Raw genomic sequence first — 23,880 nt, forward strand, 5'->3', positions numbered from 1 at the left:
AAATATTATATTGCAGGTTTGTTTTTTGAAACAAAAAATTGAATGGCCGATACCACACGGTGTACGAAGTTTGGAAAAATATCGTTAACGAATAATCGTATATCATATTCTGTTTTTCGTAAAACCCACGTAAATACACGGAACAATCGCTGTTTGAAAATAATAGTTTAACTATAGGTACATCACAGACATAAAAATAAAATGTTTCGTTCGTACATACTATAGTAACCAACCTTGTGTTTTTTTCACAAAGGGGTTCGTATATATACCACAGTAAATAAGGTGACCCGGCCTTGTGTTTATTTTTTACAAGGGGTTTGTATAATAAATGGATGAACATATACATGTATGTCACTGTATAAGTATAAAATATATTTAGCGACAACAAAGAATCGTATTTTAAATTTTTTTTTTAAACTGACCATATGGGTTTTTTGAACAGATGTCGATTGTGTGGAAGTCCGTCACCTCACTACCAAACCCAATCCCCCTCCAATCACCTGCGGAGTAAAGAGCCGCTAAACCGTGTCGCTGATACCAGTATCATTTCGCGTTTAATATAATATAGTACATCACATTATCGTAAGCGTTTGTTCCGATAATAATATTCAAATTTCCCATTGTACAGCAATAATAATAATAACGGATTCATTCAACTTACCCCCATTGCTCCTTCGGGTCCTCGTGCCCCAATCGGTCCTGGTGGTCCTGGTTCTCCCGGCTCGCCCTAAAAATAAGTCGCGTTATGCACACAAATAAAGCGATCGGACAATCGACCATTGATTGGGTGGGTAGCAGGGTAGGGGACCAGATTTGTAAGTATGTATAATATGTTAAAAAAAATTTTAAAAAAATATTAAAAGTAATAAACCCGATCGGATGAAATCGAATGTATAAATCTCGATGAAAATAATATACCGGAAACGATTTGTCAGTGTGTTATAAAAATATATAGGTACACCGACGACTACCTGCTGCTGTTGTATGCCCGTCGTTATAACCAGTCGGTAGTAATATGATCTGTCTGCGCGGATATGTAAATCGCTGCAAAAGATTATGGAAATAAAAACACAACGATTGTGTGCCTACGGATACGGTTTTATATTACTTTATTATTCGTTGCTTCATTTTCATACGTTACTATTATACATTTTTTTTACAAATGTGGTCCATCGTCCCGCAATGCACAATGTGTCCGATAGTAAATCTAACTTATTAAATTGATTTAACTATGCGGACACTCTGCAGTGTATTTATCAAGGTATTAGAATAATAAAACTTCTATAATTACGTATAGGTAGTGTCACTGACCAATGTGACCGGATAATAAATAAAAAAATACAAGTGTGGCTGAATACGAACATGCACGTTGTATGTATTTGTACTCACTTTAACCATGACTATGCTTTCTGCCGATATGTTATGTCCACGATCTTGTAGACCCTATAAACCAACCAGCCACCAACTACCGTAAATAAAAAACAAAGCATTTCATGCAAAATAAAAACAAAATGGACCTAACGACATGGGAAGAGGCGAGAGGACACGGAGAAAAAAATTTAAAAAAAAATAAATAAAAGGAAGAGTGGTTATACACATCGTCGGGATGTATCTATAATATATTATTATCATTATTATATACCTCCTAAGTCCTAATCGTTTGTCTGAACGCAGTAAAATAATAAAATAAAACGCGTTCAAGGCGTATACCTAAATCGTTTTACACCGTAGCTTGATGACGACGACTATATAATATATATATTAACGCGCGATATTATGTATATATTTATAGACAAGTCGTAAATTTACACTTCGACCGTATTTTTTTTTTTTTTAACGTGTACGATGGATGCCGAGACGTAGAGTGAAACCAAAACGTATATTATATGACTTTTGTGATAAACACGTTTCGGCGTAGGTACGAGATTTTCGAGGAAGTCTTGGCCATAACGCGACGAGACGAATGCAATGACAATAATATTTACGAGTACGATGCACATAATATAATATTGTTATACCGGCAAGGACTGACCGAAAGGAAAAAACTCCTCGTAACGATTGCATAAAATAATATATTATACGTGTGGGACGCGGGTACATAATACTGTATCGTGTACGATTTTGTCCGGAAACAGATACTTTGTAAATCGTCAACACTCGACAATATTTGCGTACTATATCGAGCGTGTTGTTTGCACGCATATCGTACCTAATATCAAACGTCCGACTCTGCTGCTGTATCGCGGGGGAATCGCGGAGCTTACGAGAAAAAAAAAATATTATACCCGGCTACACGAGATGGGAATACTGAAATTTGAAAGTGTTATTAAATTAAATTCAGTTGCAAGGATACTATATTATGATATACCCACTCAGAATGTTTTTGTAAAGAATAGCTGTATCTATAGCGTTTATAATGTTATTTTGTTGTTGTTGTTGTTGTTGTTTGAAAAACTACATTTTGCATACCTACATCGTGCGATTTCGTTTCATTGCTCTCTCTCTTTATATCCATTATAATAATATGTTATCGTATTTTTCCAAACCACTACTTTTCTAAAAAGCCAAAATATCGCAATAAAAAAAAAAGGAAAAGTTTCAAATGTATATATAAATAAATAATAATGATATAAAATCTTAGCACACGCGCACACAATAAACGATAATGCAATAAGTGCATGTACAACCAGGTATATACTATACATAATAAAATATATAATGCCTATTATACTACTGCAGCATAGAATATGAAAAAGAGATGACGATAGAATAATACTAATAACAATAATAATAATAATAAAAAAAAAAAATAAAGAAGTCTATCTACGAAGAACACCAAATAAAAAAAAAAGTACTTATAAAAAAACCTATATCGAAATAGTTCACCTTAACGGCTACGATTTCTGCGTATCCGAGAGTACCTCCTCTCAGCGTCGTTACAGATCGTTTACTGCTGGTTCCCTGCAATAATTATTGGTGGTATGTTATTCACGTGTGCCATCGTTTATACAGAGTGATTCAACCAAACATGATTAGCAATCATCCCTTTTATCTTTTAGAAATGCATTTATTCCGATTTTTGGTATGTCATCTTGAAAACCATATTATGTTCAGGTTATCAGGTACTAAGATTTTGTATAGATACCTACCTAGCTCTTTATATAGTGTCCTTTAAATGGCTATGATGATACAAACTTCTTTATTTTAAATGAGATCCAACCTTTATTACCGTGAATATTGTTAAGCAGGTTACATTTTTGAAAACGTTGATAAATCAAAATCAAAATTCCAATGAGTTATTATTATTTTCCAGATTTATTTAAGTTCATAAACAAGGAAATTATTAATTCTTAATAATGGATTTGTATCAAATATACAATATTATTAATATTTAGTCTAGTATACAGTATACCTACTCATTACCTTGACTAATAATTACAATTATAAATTAGGTATGTACTAATCAATAAATATAAATAACTATTATTTTAAAATCATCATTGCCGCCATATTATCTTCTAAACCTAATTCGTGGACAATTTTCCATAAAACTCAAAGTTAAATAATTCAATAATTACCGTTTGAAAATTGAGAATATCGATTAATATATTATATCAAAATTTAATAAAAAAAATAATTTGCTCTACAATTATTTACAGTAAAAAAAAGCTGATTTGAAAAATTTAATTTGTATCGACACAGCCACCCACGCGGGGACACTCGTTAAATTGCATAAAAATAAATTTAAATGGTTTGAAAATATGGTATTTTTATTGTTTACTAAAAAAATCGTCAAATCAGGGTTCGTATAAATTGATCATTAAAAAAAAAAAAATTAGGGGTGACTGGATGAGCATGTTTGGTGAATTAAATTGTATAAAATTTATAATATGTAGGTATCTGGTATACAGAAAAGCGTAGCAGGCCGAATGGTAAAAAAAATATACACGTGTGAATGAATGAAATCAACTCGAGCGGCGCTACGCATAAACGGGGCGAGCGAATAGAAGGAAAAAATAACCAGAAACGCCAGTCGTTCCATATACGTATATGTAGTATTATATAGGTATTTGTGTATGCGTACAATATTGCTTTTTGCGGTAAAACCCTCTGAGACCCGCGCGTTATATTGCCTATAATACTGCATCGGTCCAGTACCCTATCTCGCTTTTATCGCGTAAACCAAAAAAATAAAAAAAAATACTCATATACGAAAAGCGAATGCATTCGGCGCAGCGTAAATAATATAGGAACGTTGACCTTTTTCTTTTTTGTTGTGAACACACGTATGCATCTAATAATATATTATGCGAGGACCACTGTGGGTCAGAGATACGCAATGTTAAACGTGAAAAAAATTGAAAAACGAGCGAGGTGAGGATCGAGGAAAACAGTGATAGGTAATAACATTACACAGTAATATTATTATACAGTTGAAACGGAAAAAAAAACAATAATATATTATCATAGGTATGTGTCTCGTTTTACCTTAACCGCGGCGTATATGTCGAAATTCGGTGCGCTGGAATCACCTTTCTGTCCTTTGTCCCCCGGATGACCCTGTAAACACACGAAACATTAAATGTTTGACGTTAAACGATTTGCTGTATAATAAAACACGAATATACATACATACATACATACATCATACACACATATTATACATTTTATACCGTATATTACGCTCGTGATTACCTACGATACCCTTTAGAGCCGTTTTGCCACAAACCACAACCGCGGTATAATGAATAATTACCGCGCGTGTATACATACATAATATTATTTTTATATGATAAAATAACGTTGTGGTATTATATATTATAATAATGTAAATATAATACGGGCGGGAAACAGCGGAATAATTATGGCCAGTGAGGGTGGCGGACGGAGGTAGAAGTTATTTTGTGAAGGGGTGTATCGTAAACAACAAAAAAAGCACACATATACACAATATCATACATATCGCGTGTGCGATATTATAAAATGTGCATGTAAACATATTATAATAATAATATATATATAGATAGAGGTACCCTCGAGCCGCGGCGGCGTACTTTTACGACCGTTTAACGGTCGTATAAACGTGCTCGACAGCTTTATCGCAGCGATATGATCGAACGATATGTTTCGCGTAAATCGTACGACGTATACGCCATATATATATATATATGTAGTATAGTGTTTAATGCTGTGTATAATGGTGGTTGGTGAGGAGGAGGGTTGAAAATAGTGTTATTGTCATAACGAGCGTTTTATTTGTAGATTAAGCTCAATTATTACTGTAATTTTGAAGCTCCGGTGTGAGTATGTCTTAGAAGCTCTGTCGAAATATGCACAAATAGACTATGGCTCAACCACCAGTTTAAAATCCCCCCTCCAAAAAAAGGTACATAATAATAATAATTTTAAAATTAACGGCGGCGAGGTCCAATAGCATAATTTAAATTAATAATAACAATCGTTCAAAATAATTATTTGCGTCTTTATGCCTAAACTTCGTAAAATGAACAATTGTGGTTGATCAAAAGATTATTAAACTTGTCAAGCGTATTTCAATATTGAGGAAAATAAAAACAACATTATTGTTTATATAAGCATAAATCAATTATAATTTCTAATCACTTCATTAATATTTTAATTAAAACCAACACAATATTCTTCTAATATTAACATAGGTACTAACAAAATGTATAACAAACAAATTTAGATCAGAAAATTATTGTTGTTTTACTCTTCTATTGGCCAACTCGTAAATTATTTTGTTTACGTCTCATTATTTGATCTCTCTTCGTTCATCACAAATATACAGAGGTCAGTTTGTCAATATAATGTATGAAAAACATATTATACGTAATATTGTTTGCATCTAACTGTTTACGAATTTTATTTGGCTCGAGTTCTCAACTAGGATGCCGTAGTGTTAACTCGGTGTTAAGCATAGATAATTAAATTGTCATCTAAAGAAGATCATACCTATATATTTTTCAATAAAAATTATCTAGATAAGATGATAGGTAGTTCAATTGAAATACAATTATCTAGATAACAGATAGTCTAGGTATTTTAGTATTTGTATAAGCATTATACATGAATATTTATAATATAATAAACCACACAACATAAAAAATATTTTATTTATGTAATTTATGGTTTTATGTTTAAGATTGTACTACAGAATATATGAAAATAGAATAAATTAATATTAATGAATGTAAACATCAGTCGAAAATATCAGATAAAAAATAAATAATTATAAAACTTTAGCTGGAAATATTTGCAAAATATTGGTGGCTGGCACAGATTTAGAGTCAACTAGACGACTTTATGGAGAGGGGGGGGGGGGTTAAGACATACTATCAAAAAGCTCTGTCAGTCACTTCAAGTATGGCGATCATCATTTTTATTGTAAAATATACTCTTATATTTAATGTGCACTCACAACAGCACCAACAAATCGTTTTAAATTGTCTGTTTCGTGATATAAAATACAAGTAACCAAACCTCGGCAAACCAAAATACAAATATTATAAAATATTATACCTAATGAATAACGTATCAAGACCTTTTTGTATACTTTATTTCGACCAAAACGTGGTACCAGGTTGTAAGAGTGGTTCTTCTGTTTACATTTATAAATATTTTATATTCGTATACAATTTGATTTTTATCAGGCTACTATTATATTAGCACAATTATACTTATGTACTTATAATATTTAAATAATAACGTTACATGAATTGTTGAGTAAGCATGAGGGTACTTTTTAATTTTGAAGTATACATTGTTTCTAAAACGTCTTAATTAAATATGTTTATGTTAAATATTATATTTTGTTTCGTGTAGTGTTCCGTATAACATACTATATCAATTATGTAGATAACAAAATGTTGGTAACACTATACCCATACGTTGAACAATATTCAACTCTAAATGACACGGTAAAGTAGAAAACTAGACACCCGACTTTAAATAATATTACATGTGTATGGGTAAGATGAAATTTGGTGTAAAGGCGATAGACTTAAAGTAAAAAGTTAAAAACACATATCTACTTAATAGGTAGCTGAATTTCAAAGTAAAATCCATATTGTATGATTGTGATTTTAGCTTAACACGATAGCGAAATTTAAATTTTCCTTGGTATCACCATTGATTATAGAATATAGTATTTGTAATCAATGGTATCTACCACCCTGCCACCGTCGGTGACCAACTCATATTAATATAACCTTAATATTATATGATAAATTAAGCCAATATTTAGAGTTTTGTTTTCAACAATTTTAATAATCATACAAAGACCACTAAATCTTACAGGCAACCCCCAACGGTATCGACCATCGATATTGTTGTATTTTAGTTTGAAAGTTGTAACACACGACAACGACACGCGTTACTGCATGAGTGAATAATAATTATTATAAGATTTAGGTGGCAGTAAAAATATACGTTTTATTCTCTTAGTATACAAACCCATCACAATGTGCATAATATATTATAATTTATAAAATAAAACGTTTAATAATAGACTATAATATTATGTAGCTGGTCTGCGTTACCGTCCGTATTATAAGAATAATAATTATTGTTATTTTGTGTAGGTACCTACATATCATTAAAATTGTACAGTGACAAAAACCAAAAAAAAAAAAAAAAAACGGGTTTTTAATTTCTTAAAAAGGAGTCGTGCGACCCACGCAGAAACGATTCACCAGCCATGATTAAATAAACATCTCGTAGTGATCGAAACGAAAGAATGAACGTCTAAATCGATTTATATACAATATTGTTATATACTATAATTATTATTACTATAATTAATATTATTACTATTAGTACCTAATAATTAATTATAAAAATCGTAAATAATATCAGAAATGTATAAATCATTGTTAATTATTAACTGCGTGAAAAATATATAGGTACATATTATATTGTATACTTGTGTGTAATATATTATAATAAATATTAAAATAAATTGATATTACTATTCTCAGACTTTTCACACGTAGAGCACTTGACAATTTATTACTGCAATAATAATTAAAATAAAACGTTTATAAATCAAATAAGCATTTCGACGTTTTTAATGCGACGTGGGCGATTATATTTTCTCCTTAATAAGCTCGTTCATGCAGTTAAATAAATTGAATGGAATAGGTTCGGCAATAATAAACGCATGGAATCAAAACTCAAGTTTGAAAGTGTTGAAATTTCTTTCTAAGAACTATAGAACATTATTGTGTTTTTACTTTATACCTAAATTCGGTACCCACGCTTGCAGTAGCTTAATAACATTAATTTTAAATCAATCGCTTCGTTACGTATATATTATGGACGTATATATGAGTTAGATGGATTAACCCGCGGTTAATTTTACCGATATTAAAATAGGGTGACCCACATATTTCAATTAGCGAATAATGTTTAGGTTTCTTATTTAGTAATTTAGATGGTAAATAGGTGGGTAAGTGGATGTCGCTCTGCTGTATAGTAGGTTACAAGTGGGTCGCTGTAATGGATGGTTTTAAATTTAAATTCAGTGATATAATATCATTGTATAAGAAAAACGATTCTGAGCAAAAACGGTCAGTCAGTCTATGATATTACCAAGTAGGTATATGACATTTGATGATATTATTGTGAATAAAGTAATTTATATATAACCTATTTACGAGGAGCCTTGTTTTCAATTTTCAATCCTTAGCTATAAAAGTTGAACATTTTATAAATTTTTAACTACAAAATAATTATTAAATTATAAATTTGATAAATTTTGTCAAAATTTGAACTTTAAATGCTTATAAAAAAAAACCGTGCCTATGTATTTTTAATATTTTTCAACTGCTGTTAGAACGATATATCAGGAGCCTTGCATTAAATTTTCACGCTTTTTTACCCAACAAATACAATTTTATTGATATTTTTAGAAAAAAAAACTAAAAAAATTGAAAACTGACAATGTCCGTAAACAGCTCAAAAAGAGTCAAATTATTTTCAAAATTTTATCGTGTATAGAAAATGCTAATATAAACATTCAGTGAAATTTTCAAGTATCTACCTACAGTCATACATTCTTTAATTACTACTAAGTAAGAAAATCGTTACATGAGATATCGAGTAAATATCAAATGTTGTAAAAATATGAATTTCAAACGCTCATAAAAATTTAATTTGATTTTCTTGTAGACATTTTTTTTTTGATAAAGGTAGACAAACTTATGGATAATCTTGTATTACATTTTCAAATCTTAGATTTAAAAAGAAAAATTTTTATGAATTCTCAACTCAAAATAATTTTCTAATTTTCGTGATTTTTCCTTATTTTGTCAAGATTTGAAGTTTAAATGCTTATAAATAAAAACTGTGACTAAGGATTTTTAATTTTTTTCATCTGTTCTTTGAAACAATAACCTAGGAGCCTTCTATTAAATTTTCAAGCTTTTTTACCCATCAAATAAAATGTTATTGATATTTATAGCAAAAAAACTAAAAAAAATGGAAACTGAAAATGTCCGTAAACAGCTCAAAATAAGTCAAAATATTTGGAAAATGTTATGATGTATAGAAATGCTAATATAAACATTCAGTCAAAATTTCATGTACTGGTCATTTGTTGTAGAGTTGCACCAAAAACCAAAATCGATTTTCTTTAAAACAGATTTTGCGTAAAAATTCCCGTTTTTCCTTAATTTTTCTTTTGTTTTTCACGTCACTTTTGAAAATTACTGGAAAATTTTTACTTTTGATTCCCCCCCCCCTCAAAGTACCAATTAAATTCACGTCAGAACTATCAGAAAAGTTACTGTTGAAGAAAATCCAAGCACTTTTACTGTCCTAAAAGATGATGACAGACACAAAAAAAAATTTTAAATAAAACACATATCATCGTACAATCAATACATTCATCACTTCGCTCAGAATCTAAAATGGAAAAAAATATTCTTAAAGTATACGTTTATTAAAACTTTTGATAAGGTAAGAAATTGAACATAATATTTTATCGTAATGAAAAACTTTAAAATACTAAAAAATATTTACCAAATTACCGAATTTTACATGATATAGTTTTCATGTAATTGTTATTAATTACTTTATGATGACGTATCCGTTGTTTTTGGTATGAACAAAAATTTTATATATTTTGATAAATAAATGTACCTACACGCGGGAATTTTATATTACATATATTTGGCGCGAAATCCGAAAATGAAAAACTATTCATTATATCGATATTATAAATCGCGCGACAACGACAATTATTCAACATCCGAACCGATTTATTATACACACGTCGCCGAATAAATTGTATGCGAAAAGAAAAAAAAATCTGCGTAGGTGAAATCTTCTTCGCCGCGTTATTATTATTATGAGATTCGCTTGATAATATTTATTCGTTCCGAACAAACTATTAAATGACATTATGCGCCAGATGTTCTGCACGTAAATGTTTCGCATTTCCCAACTCTCTTCCACCTCTCACCAATCTGCTACCGACTACTCGTAGAATTCGAGGAAATCACCGACAAAATCTTTTCAGAGATTCCGGCCGATATACGCATACGCCACACAATATTATAATATTTTTTATACGAATCGTCCTATGGTTAATATAATTTGGCCTCGCGTCGTATATGTATATGCGACGTCTTTGGCAGGCAATTTAAAAAAAAAGTTAACAGTTTTGCAAGTGTAAACCTATAATAGGTACCTACCGGACGGCAGCAAAGACGAATCGTCGAAAAGTCACGGAGACCGGCGATGGGATGAAACATTAATAATATTATAAATAAAACAACGATTGCGGTCTGCTGCGGCGGTAATACGAGTTCGGACGTCGAAGAAAAATGGCTGCACGTGAAATAAAACACCGTTGATATCGTTCGGAATTTCGGATGTACATTATTTTATCATATAATGTTATATTATATAATATATACCTCGCATTGGATTTACCCAGACTATACGCCGACGACGTCAAACTCCGTCCGAAAGCCATTTACGCGCGCGCGACGAGATTTGAAAGACGCGTACGCGATCACCGCGTGTAAGCGATTCTAAATGTCTATATAAATATATCATATCATATACCGTACACTATTATAGATCACGTACAGTTATACAGGGCGATTCGCCAATATCCCTGAGCTTAAATTTTCCAAGCCAATTATCATGGACCTAATGCCGTGTATATACTGCAGGCGTATATTATATTATATAAAGTATTCAATTTTAATAACTCAGAAACTATATACTCATCGAATTTAGATTTAGATATTATCTATTTATCTGTACCAGCCAAATCAAAATGACCTACAAAAAATTCATAATGTTGTTGGATCAGAACATTTGGTATACTAGCAATATTTTTAATACATATTATATAAGGAATATTATGAGTAATGTATACCAAATACATTAATGAGCGTTATAGTGCTAAAATCACTTAAAGTTCTAAAATATATCAAATTCTCCTTAAAATTACGCACTAAACCTACTAATTTGTTAGTGGAAACTGCTAAAAGAGAAAGACTTTTTCAAGTACATACTGGCCTGACATAAATGTTGTCAAACAAATTGTATTCATTTACGATTTTAACAGATTGTGTACGGAAAATATTTAACAATTACAACTATTTATTATATTATATAGCTAGAGTTGAAAAAAATATGAAGATTATTTTTTTTTTAATAATTTTAATTTTAAAGCATGTTAAATTCAAGTCAAAAAATATTTTTCCTTTCATACATAAAAAAGAAGCTAATCAATATTCTTACATGTATTAAAAACAGTAATCATACATCGGCAAGTACATGAACCTAAATATAGGGTGCTCCAACAGCCTTAACAATATTATAGTAAAAAGGAAAGTTCTAGCTGTTTGAAAAAATATATTTATTATAAATATTGTATAGTGTATACTATAGGTACTTGGATTTTACTTGGAAATACTATTTTTTTTTATTTATTTATTTGGAAGGGAAAATTCCCAATGTAATATAAAATTAGTCAATTATAGTACAACATTTTCAAAATTAAATGTTTACAGTAGGTAGTTATTACTTATTATACTTATACATATTAATCAATTAAATTATTTAGATATACATTTAACACATCAATACTAATGAACACTGTCGCGTACATGAAAATAAATCGATATGAATGATATTAGTTAACTCCAACAATAGGAGTATTTTGACCGTAATTCGTACACTGGAATGGCACATAAAAGTATTAATTTTCTAGTACTACGACTAAGAACCAAAATGTTTGAGTTTGAAACTAAAGTTTGTACAATAAACTTGTCCATTAAGTAATTTAAAAATAAAACAGAGGTCTAACCTTTTCATTTGTATCTCTAACGTTTTCTATATAATATGTTTAAAAGGGATAATAATGACTGATAACAAGAGTGTAAGTTTACGTTGAATACCACAGTGTTAAGAGACAAAATTCTCAAAAAACGAAAAATTTACTGTACAGAATATTATGAGAAATGTATTGCTTTCGGTGAATGTGGATTTTTAAAATCTTTACTATTTTGATTAAGTTGCTGAATAATGAGAAAAATATACGTATTATGATAATATTGTAGGTATATTTATGCAAGTATAACAAACTGTAGCAATCTGATGCAGTAATGATTATTTTTCCGAGAAGTAACAGGGACTAATACGGTGCAGGATACCCAGTATGCATAATATACATTGTTACTGGATGACTCTTTCGTCGTAAACCTGCGGGAAATATCTTAGAAAAATATAAGTTATGTTTATATTTTAAGAACTGTGACAATGCTTATTAGGTATTATAATCGTAGAAAAGCGTACCAAGAAATAGAATAGTTCTTGGATGTTTAAGAAAAAAAAATGAATTGCAGTGCATTTCCAAGGATACCCTAAGAAAGTCCGCGATAATATAATCATCCTGTATAGCATAAGGAGAGACAATCGTCACACATAATATTATATTTAAAATAATGATACGACCTGGTAATAATAGTAGTAAATAATAATGTATTCGCAACACGAACGGAAGCATTAGTTTTCCGACGCGGGGCGGACGTACAGCGATACATCTCCGCGGTATATTACACACGTAACCTACCTACCTGTAATAATATAATATAGGTTATATTATTATTATTGCGGGCGGTAAACTATAGCAGTTGGTTTACGAGTGTGTTTGTTATGGTGGTCTCGGTGTGGGTATAGCGTTACATGTGTAATAATATTACAATATTATATTATAATAAGTTATAACATTGTTGTGTTCTACTACTACAGCTGACCGTTGTTTGTTTTCATTTCACACGGTACTAATTAATTTATAATTCAATACAATATAGGTAGTTAGGTAATAATATTATATTATATTGCAGTCAACTTTAAGTTTGAGGTTTTTTTTTATCTCAAAATAATAATGAAATTAATAACATGGTCACGGTTATTGTTACATATAGTTGCACATTCTTACCTACGTTATATTTACGTATAAGAACGTGTGTTATTGGTTGGCTGAACAGGGAACGTATAGAATTCATCCCATAATAATTTGTTTTGTAACATTTTAAACTAATCGCAATTTAATAAAACAAAGTGGAAACAAAATCGCCGTTATTTATAAGCCTGATACACATACATACATAATTGTATGCAAGTCATATAATCACATGTGTGTATAGACGCGTGTAATTAATTTAAAATAACTTTCCGGAGATTAAATCAACTAATTAACAACAGGATAAATATTAAATATTATGTAATAATAACAACATAATATTTCAAATATAATACATTTTACGTTTTATACTTTGGCCTGGTGGTGTTTAATATCGCATAGTTCTATAGTTTATATAGACAAAAGCAGACTTATAAACTTTGAGTCCGACCAACTCAACTACATTAGGTCGTAGAAGATAATGAGAAAACTTTTAAATTTTCACATTACTGGAATTCATCGTACCAATATACTTACTATTGTTATGCTCGGCACGCTAAAGTTTATGTGTGAATATTTATAAAATTTATTTGTTTAACGTCTCTATACATTTTAAGACTTCTCATTATTATCGTTAAATAATTGAAATAATTTTGTATATTTCTTGCGGTTTATCTCGCCAAGAATACATTATACTATCATAGTGTTATATAATATTATTGTTCCGTGTACCTATAACAATAATATATATGACTCAATTTTAAAATTTGACAACTCGTGTATACATAAACATAATTAAGTACGTACAGGTTGCAACTGCACACTATAATGGCGTACAGTAGTCGGCAGCAATAAACATTAAGCGTATATGGTAGACAATATTTTTATCTATAACACTCGAATAAAGTTTTAACAGATGACGTTATAGGTACCTAACTATAATACATTATGTATAATAATATTAATAAAAACACGTGTGTTTAAGGTTGACTAGATTATAACAGTGTTAATGTTGTGTTCGATAAAGACACCGCTTATAATATTATAGTTCCCGGTATACTATATACACATTACTGAAGAACTTAAGCATAATATTATACATTATAATATGAACTCTCGGCTAATGATCACTAAAAGCTAATGTACAACATAATTATTTAACGTGTACGAAATCAACGGTTGTAACCCTGCGACTCGCCGTGGTTCCTATAGTGAACACTTCTGGTTTAGATGTCTCGGTCCGTATAGGTATGCATACGTTTAATAGTGTTACGACATAGTGCATTCTAATATAGTGAGTCGTCAATTAGTCGAGTTCTTTTTTATTTGACGACAAAACCCTCAAGCGGTTTTTCGTTTTGTACATTTTATTTTATTTCATTTTTTTTTTTACGCCTAAACGGAAAACGGAATATTATTACATAATAAATATAATATTATTGTGTAGGCGGACGACAACAATTATTCTTACGAGTCGTGTTACGGCCGAGTAAAATACGCGCCATTGTCGATATAATATATATTTCCTATATTATTATAACAATAATACTATTATCATGCGATCGTATTCACGGGAAGGCCGGAAACGCGACAATTATATTAAAGCGGTGGACGTCCCGGTGTATAATAAAAACATCAAGGTGTGCATATGTCGTCCTCGTCTAAGCTTTTTATTACTACTTTTTTTTTGAAACGATATTTTTATAAGCCTACGTAGATCAGTAAAATAGGCAAAGCGGTTTCACGCACGGATCGACGCGGTTTGGACGTGAAACCTACACGTACCCACAAATCGGTTCAGATTTAATAATCAATATTAAACTAATGAATAATAATTAACACTAATTGTAATTCAAACCCGTTCCTTTTTTTTACCCTAAAAATTAACATATAAGCTGTTTAGAAATTTGTATACCGTAACCGTACGCGTATAAATTTATATTATGTCTGTTTAATGTTAATAATATTTTCTGTGCGCGCGAGGACTTGTCATTATTGCGTTGACGTAATGACGTCGACATACAGCCATAGAGTGTTTCTACTATAAATGTCACCATTAGAATTAACATTTTCAATGAAGTATCCAAAAAAAGATTTGTTTTATTTATCTTCTGCAAGCATTATTGGTATATATATTTTAAAAAAACGCTTTTATTTTCAACCATAATATGGTGTTAAAATTTAAATGGTTATACCTATAGGTAGGCCCCATCGTTTCAAATGAGGATTTGGCAGGATATTAATCTACCATAATATGTGGTTTTTATGTAGCAAAATGACAATATATTTATGCATTATAATTATAAGTTATTGTATGACCTAAACAGCATATTATGTCGGTATAATATCACACATTCCTTTAAATAATAAGAAAATAATCTATGACGTCAGATCAAATATCGCCAGCTATTGACAGTTAAAAGCTGATTATTATATGTGAAAAATTGATTCACGCGCGGAAATTTCAGAAAATATCGTGGAATATTTATTTTTGAATTCAAATTTAAAAAATTTAATTTAACAGTAAAATTTAATAAATCAATATTTTGGAGCGAGAACGAAATTCAAAATATTTAATTTTAAGATAACTATTTAATGAGTATGCTTGTCACAGTGATAGAATGTGCTGTACAAACACTCTGTATATACACGTGTATGGTGTACCTACCAACATACATATTATATTATTATCATAGTTATTGCATTGTATACTCGCCCGAGAGTTATCCGTGATAATAAATTATATGTCGAGTGAAATCAATTCTCAATAATAAGCGCGTGTCCCACCGCAGAAGTCGCACGGAATCTTAAAAACTTCGGATCGAAAAGCACTATACGTATAGCCCATATAGGTATATACTTCCACGACGGGGTGGCGTATACTGCAGTGGGAGGGAGTGTGGAGGTCGTCTGTTTTGTATTCACCGTACAAACTTTTCCTCACGGAAAACCCTAGTAAAACATTTTTATGCGAACGCGTTTACACGCGCGTGCAGTTGTATATAAAGCGTTTGAATACTTACATATTATACTATATACATACAACATACATACGTACATACATACATATAAATTATATTATATATATATATATTCTAACGAGTCATGTATACGAAATCGACTTAGGTATCTGCAACACGAGGAACACGCGTTACTCATGGTGCCAAAAAGATCATAAATTCGTTCTCGCTTTCGATATCGGCACTAGTCGATCGGCCGCACCTGTTACGTATATATATATTATTATTACATCGTGTATATATAATAATATATAGGTGCTATAATGTACGAGCGACGACGTATAAACGAGGGTGCGAAAACGGTATTTGGTTTAAAAACGAATCGGTCTGTTTAAATGGTTATCCTTTGATGTTGTACCGGATGCGAGTGCTGCCGCTACCTTCGTGTAATAGCCCGCGTATACATTATATCAACCACCGGAGGTTCCTTCACTTATATAATATGTATACACGGGGTGGAAAAAAAACCCTCGTTAACGGCTTCCATTTTCACGTCACCATTATATTATTATATATACATGACTTATAGCCGACCGCAAATTAGTCGGAAACACACTTTATACATTATACGATTTATCTAGACGCCGGATGGGACGATGATGTGGTAACGGCGGTGGTGTAGTGGTGGTGCTATTCCTAGCCTCAAGCCTGTGGTGTTAGCTGTGTACCTATGATATATTATTATTATAAAAACGTGTACAATGTACATGATGCTACATTGCTACGTTCGAAACGTGAACGTTTAGCTTTAAATTATAATATATAGGTACCTTATACCTAGGTAGATATTAACTATTAAATAATATCTTATTTAGTAAAAAAATGTTCAGATCGATTTCTATATTTGTTGGAAATTATAAAAGCGTGCGCTGGGTGAAACATATAATTTGGGCCGATTGTTAAAAATAAAGATTTCGTGTTATGGTGAATTAAACGTCTCAGCCACACTGGAGCGGAAGCTGCGACTCATCATCGATTTGATAACTATAATGGCCAATATTTTACAGTAAACAATCATACAATTATATCACGCGACTGACGTGATTTTTCACGATAATGGTCTAGAGATGTCTTGGATTTGCTGTGTGGAAACTGCCTCATCGCCGACAGGACCGAGGAGCACCAATAGCACACGATGTAATATTATAGAATAATTGGCCCACGTTGTGGTATTTTGCAGTAATACATCATTACTCATAATAATACAACCATGCTATGATTACGATATGATTATATGACTTGGAAAACTTGTATCAAATGAATAATATTATCGATTCGCGCAAATTACACAGCTATTTTTAACATAAAAAACATGCAGGTAATTTGCCCAAACGAATATCGTGGTAAAAATATTCAGCTGCCGTGATGATGAACCGAATTTAGTTTCAGAAAAATAATTTTGTGTTAAAAAATTTAAATTAAACTCATACGCTATGTAAAAATATACTACATATACCCTATATTCTATATTATAGTATATATTAAAATATTCGTTGTCGTCGTCATAATGCCTATGTATAACACTAATAAGTAATATCCATTGGACTACCTAATACCCGGGTAACACCACACGTATATAATATTACGTAATTTTTTACTTGCAGTTGGAGGCTCGTCACGATAATATTTAAATCTCCCGAGACCTGCAGTAAAAATACCAATAGGGTGAAATGGGTTGTTCTACAATATATGTATGTAATACTATGTATATAATATACATAATATGCATATGTATATATAATATGTACGCATAACGTTATTATTATAAATATTATAAATTGCTTTATGATAAATTACTTACGACGTCGCCTTTCGGTCCGTCCAGTCCAATGGGTCCCTGTAAAAATGCATAACAAACAAACAAAAAACATAAGTTAATAAAAGGATTACGTGATTTATAATACATTATTATTTTTTGCTCAAAACAATAATGATAATGATAATAATAATAATAATAATATATAATATTTATAAAGGCGGTGTTATGAAAAACTCGTTATACGCACTGTATAATATCAAAACAATTAAAATGTACTATCACAATATGATAATATATGGAATTTATATTATAAGTGCACAATATAATATGCATGCATGCATACAACTCGCGGTGCAGTCGTATGCAATAATCATAATAATAATGTACACTATATAATATACGCTCTTATTTGTTATTATAAGTAATGTTATACTTATAGTGTTTATACACGTCCAGCCGTCCAGGGCATGGAAAACACTAAAGGCCCAAGAGTCGGATTCACATGCTGTTAATCGGGCGTTAAGCTCATGCACGAGTTAGCTAGGATGTGTGTGTGTGTGTGTGTGTGTGTGTGTGTGTGTGAGTGCAATGATAAGGCGATCGAGATATTATATTATGGTGCTTTGATCACGCGTATATGCGTATAACACGTTTATACAACTGCAACGGCCAACGGCCTACAGTACGCGTGGGGAGGTGCGTTTCTTGTTACATATTATAATATATAATATTATATTATATAGGTATATATTGTACAGGATTATACGTCGTGTACGAAAACATCGTTATCGGCTCATTGCTGCGTGCGAGAAACCCACGCGTGAGCCGCTGTATAATATATTTTGAAGCTCGTGAGATATACAGAGCGATTATTTGATCAAAAATCAAGCAACATCCAAGAAAACTCGAAGAATATGTAAAAGAAAGAAAGTTCTTTTTTAATATCAAGAACAATAATTAAAACTTCAGAATAGATACCAAAAATCGGTGTGTCCTTAAAAGTTAAAAATCCTTTGCATTTGCCAATATGATACTTGGTTCACGATGTAAGAATTACCCTGTATGATATATATTTCATTTTTATACGCGCGTATTTCGTTCGCGAGTGTCAGCACTATCTATCTGTATAGGTACTGAGCTGCTGCACTGCAATAACGCGTACCTCTACCTATTATATTATTATATCGCTCGCTGGTACGCCCATGCACGACGCGCGTGCCAGTCGAATAAAATGTATCTACGGTCGGAGAAAAAAAAAATAGTAATAATAATAATAAATGGAATAAAAACACCGACTCGACTACCACTGTTGTACCCGGTATACCATATGTGCTCGCACCTACGTTAATAATAATTTATAATGCGGCTCGCCGTAAATACGTGAGACGTCGCGTTCATATTATTATTATTATTGTACTGTTATTTCCTACATCATGTCCTTTACTCTGTGGCCTGGATTCCACTACTGTGCGCGGAACGAAAACGCGTATTATACACCCAAAGTATGGTGTCGATATAATAGTATATAATGTCAATGCAGCCGAGGGCGTGTCGCCCGCAAATAATATACGTCATTGTGATTTACTCGGAAAAAATTGCTTAAATCCTACGGTCGTATATTCGTCACGTCTCCCGCGGTCAAACCCTGCAGTTTATTGTTATCCTCCTCGAGTCGACACCGCGGGTACGCGATAACCATGTCCCCGTCCTCATTCACCCTGAAAACCGCCATTACCTTGACCATACAATAGAATGAACAGTCTTCCGACAGGTTACGTGTACAGCAGTAAAGATGGTCCACGACCACCTCATTGGAAACGATATATTTGCGAAAAACGATCGAAAAAACAATTGAGATAGGTTCTAGTAATATATGTTGATGCAGTAGTGGTATATCCTGGAATATGTGTTCAGGGGAATGAATGTATACACGTCAATATTCACACATAAACTATGAAAGGTATACAGTGGAAAAACCTTCCGGAACGGCGGGACCCAGATATGTCTCTGTTTTAAAAAAATATGACCAATTCATTTGTAGTTGTGATATTATATTCTTGGCTGCATATACCGGCCATAATCTATTACCTAATCACTCATTAAAATTTCAGCTCAAATGTCGCTCAACCGTACTATCGTAGCTCCTCTTATACTGTCTTCAACTGCGATCGTGCGTCATGTGACTATTACATCATATTATATTAATCAATTTGTCCCGCGCTTTTCTCCATTAGACCAAATTAAAAAAATATACTTTCCTCTATCGGTTAAAATATTTCCTATATTGATACTCAGATACTCTTTTCTCTAACAATAACATATTTATTAAAGTCGTTCTACATTTTATCATTCACAAAAGAATTAAAACATATTTTATAGTCTTTTCAATTTATCAATTTTTTTTTATTACAAGTATAATTATCAAAATATATAATAATTTAGGTTAATATTTCTTAAAAAAAAAATTTGAACAAGTCAACAAAGTTCATTTTTTAATTTTTAAATCGTAGAAATTAGTATATTAGTATTTAATAAAAAAAAATTAATCTCTGGTCTTATTATCAACAAACATGGTTAAAAAATCAAATATACGAAGAATATACTGGTAAACAGAGTAGTGTAATACACGAGGCAAATCTTAAACAAATCCGTTTAGTTCCCGTTTTTTGTTGTTGTTTTGTATCATTTCCACGTGTAATATAATTATCGGTAAACTGTTGGGGCCAAGAGGGTTTTAAACCATCTACATATAATATTATTATACGGATTACGATTTACGGACCGCTCCGGACATTTATCGCTCGGCTCGACCAACGATAAAATAATAAAATATACATAGCTATTATATAATAGTTATAACACGCAACGTCCAAACACGAACTGATCGTTACAACTTACAAGTGTTACTATGCGTCTATAATGCGGTAGTGTGGTATAATATTAAAGATTCGCAAAAAATGAATAAAATACGTAAAAATAAATATGTATGTATAATGTATAATATAATATTATTGTTATTATACTATATTATAACACATGCGATTTTTATATAGCATGAGCCGTGGTTTTATCCGAAATAACAGTAATTGAAAGCAGGGCTTGCGCAACAACTACGACAAGGTTAGTTTTTGGACGATACGTCCGAGAAACGAATTTTTCACGGATGAGAAACGAATTTAAAATTAATGGGTAGAAACGAGAGACCAAACGACGGTCAAAAATTAAACTCAACTCAAATACGCACCATTATCGTGACGTAATAAACAGGGGGATTTAATCGAAATCAATATTTATACAGCACGATTAACGCCGTCAATATTTAAATAACACCGAAATAATTATATTAAAATCCTACACAAAATTAAATAGTAAGATTTGTATACATTTGAACAGTGTTTAGGTTACGGTTTGCTCTTTATAGGTTTCTAATTTTTTTCTCCGGGCTGTCCAAAGCAGTAAACACATTATATTATTATACCTACGGAATGAATGAACATTTAATCGAAACCGGAAATTCTTCTTTTCAAAATATTTCGTTGTGTATTATTTTCTGATGCCGTCGTGGCCGCGGATATATAGCTAGAGATTGGAAACATATTTTCGTGATTTTCCTCGTGACCGTCACATACCTCTGTCGGTAAGAAACCACATACTTTATGATTGAAAAATTAAAGTTCATGCTAAAAAGGCAAAAAAACATTTGAAACTCTTTAAAAACGTTTTAATAACATTATATATTTATATCGTATACGCACGCAGTAAGTAGTAAGTAGGTATATAATATAGCGACTACAGCAAAACGGACGATAGTATACTATATGTGTATAGACTAGTGGCATATTTGAGGCATTTAGGGTGGGGATGATTGGGAGTAAATTACTTCCCTCTCTCTTGGGAGTTGGGCCTTGGTCTATTTGTATGATTTAATAAATGCATTTAAATGGCATCTAAAGGTATATTTAGGTATATAATAAATAAAACGTGTTCCTCAACAAACCATAACCTCCCCTCCCCACCATAAAATGGCCAAAGTTTCCGATGCTTAAGATAAATTAAAAAAAAATAATACAATTATCAAACATAAAATGGAATAATATAATAAATACCCATCTGTTAGAAAAAATTCAAGGTGTTGATTAATTATATTCGAGGCATCTAGAGGGAAAATTTTAATGAGTGCCACCCTCCATTATCGAAATCTATATACGTCAAGTCGCCACTGATATAATATACATATAATATCATAGAGTGTATAGTATTGTGCCTATTATTAAAAATTACCCATTGATCGGGGTCCAAATTAGGAGTTCAATGTATAAAATAGTAATATGTAACCATATTATATTTTTGTGTTACACATATACACGCGCTTAATAGAAATTAAACAATTTTGGAAACGATAAGTTTGCGTAGGTAAGGCTTTACATATTTTATGACCCAACTATGTACAGGTCACCGACGTCACAATCGATACGTCGCGTTTTCGAGTTCAGTATTGTTTCGCAATCCCATCAATCCATAGATTAACACAATATAGATGTTTGCAAAATTAATTGTCTTGAAATAATAGATTCAGCAAAAACACAACGAAAATTGTCCAAAAATTGTTTATTAAAATTCGTTTTGCCTAAAAAAACATATTGCACAGTCAAAGTTCTCCTTTCTATGGTTAAAATTTGGTTTATCATCTAGCGTCTTGATTCTCTTTCTTAGCTAGTTAACCTAACCTAACAATTTTTATAATTTTTTTTTAAAACTACGCAACGACTGAAAATTAGGAATAGTGGATTATTTATAACAATGTCTTTCATTTTTCTTAAATTTAATTAATATTGCCTATATCAAATCTTCTTCAAAAGCTGGTGTGTATGGTTTGGCAATTGTATAAATAATAAATTGTTGCTAATTTGTTGTTAAAATAGTTTACCGACACCAATTTTAGATTTAAGTATATTAATTGTGTATCATTAATTTAGTTATCAGAGCGAAGACGCGTATTATAGTATTAATATTGTTAGATATGGCGTAAAATAATTTACAAGATAAACTCTCAGTTGGAGGCGGTTATCTTACCGTCGAACCTCTGGTCCCTCTCATTCCTTTCGGGCCCTATAATAGGAAAATAATAAAACATAACAAAAAAAACAACAATTAAAACAATAAAAAAAACCGAATAATATACCGTATATTATTATGACAAAAATAAAAAATCAATCTGCAGTCGATGAGTAAACAACGGACAAGATACTAGTATATTATTATATCGCAGGTACGGGGTGGGCAAATTCAAATTAGTATCGGATGTGACATTGTACTTGACAAAATAATAACAACAAAACAATATTATAGGGAGAGCCGGCGCGTTTTCCGTTTTTCATATATTATTGTAATATTATGTAACATATAGTTAACTAACACCGGAAAACTGGAAATCACGCAAGGGTCCACTCTATAATATACATAATTATTAAATTATATTATGAAATACATAGGAATTGTGTATATTGTATTAATTGTAGTGCATTATAGTACATGCGAGCCTGTCAAAAATTGGTGCAACGTGGCGATTGGGTGGACCGAGTGCAGGACTCGAAAATAATAAATGGAATATCTACGAAAAAATAGACGTTGCCAAAAAAAAATGTCAAAATATATAT

The 23,880-nt window shown here is 31.3% G+C and overlaps 1 protein-coding gene across 13 annotated transcripts in view; it reads right to left on the reverse strand.

The window, feature by feature from the left end:
* Window positions 1–23,880, reverse strand: part of LOC132948852 (collagen alpha chain CG42342) — a 111,517-nt gene that overhangs the window by 31,511 nt on the left and 56,126 nt on the right. For 6 of the 13 annotated variants that reach the window (XM_061019527.1, XM_061019518.1, XM_061019516.1 and 3 more), the window contains 5 exons: window positions 23,297–23,332; window positions 18,266–18,301; window positions 4,489–4,560; window positions 2,887–2,961; window positions 662–727 (listed from right to left, as the gene is read on the reverse strand). In XM_061019527.1, coding sequence (XP_060875510.1) covers window positions 662–727; window positions 2,887–2,961; window positions 4,489–4,560; window positions 18,266–18,301; window positions 23,297–23,332 — 285 coding nt within the window. Of the gene's footprint in view, window positions 1–661; window positions 728–1,389; window positions 1,444–2,886; window positions 2,962–4,488; window positions 4,561–18,265; window positions 18,302–23,296; window positions 23,333–23,880 lie in introns of all 13 variants that reach the window. The other 7 variants (XM_061019520.1, XM_061019517.1, XM_061019523.1 and 4 more) reach the window with 5 other exon arrangements.

Source organism: Metopolophium dirhodum, chromosome 7 (assembly GCF_019925205.1).
Source record: "Metopolophium dirhodum isolate CAU chromosome 7, ASM1992520v1, whole genome shotgun sequence".
In the NCBI taxonomy this organism is placed as follows: domain Eukaryota; kingdom Metazoa; phylum Arthropoda; class Insecta; order Hemiptera; family Aphididae; genus Metopolophium; species Metopolophium dirhodum.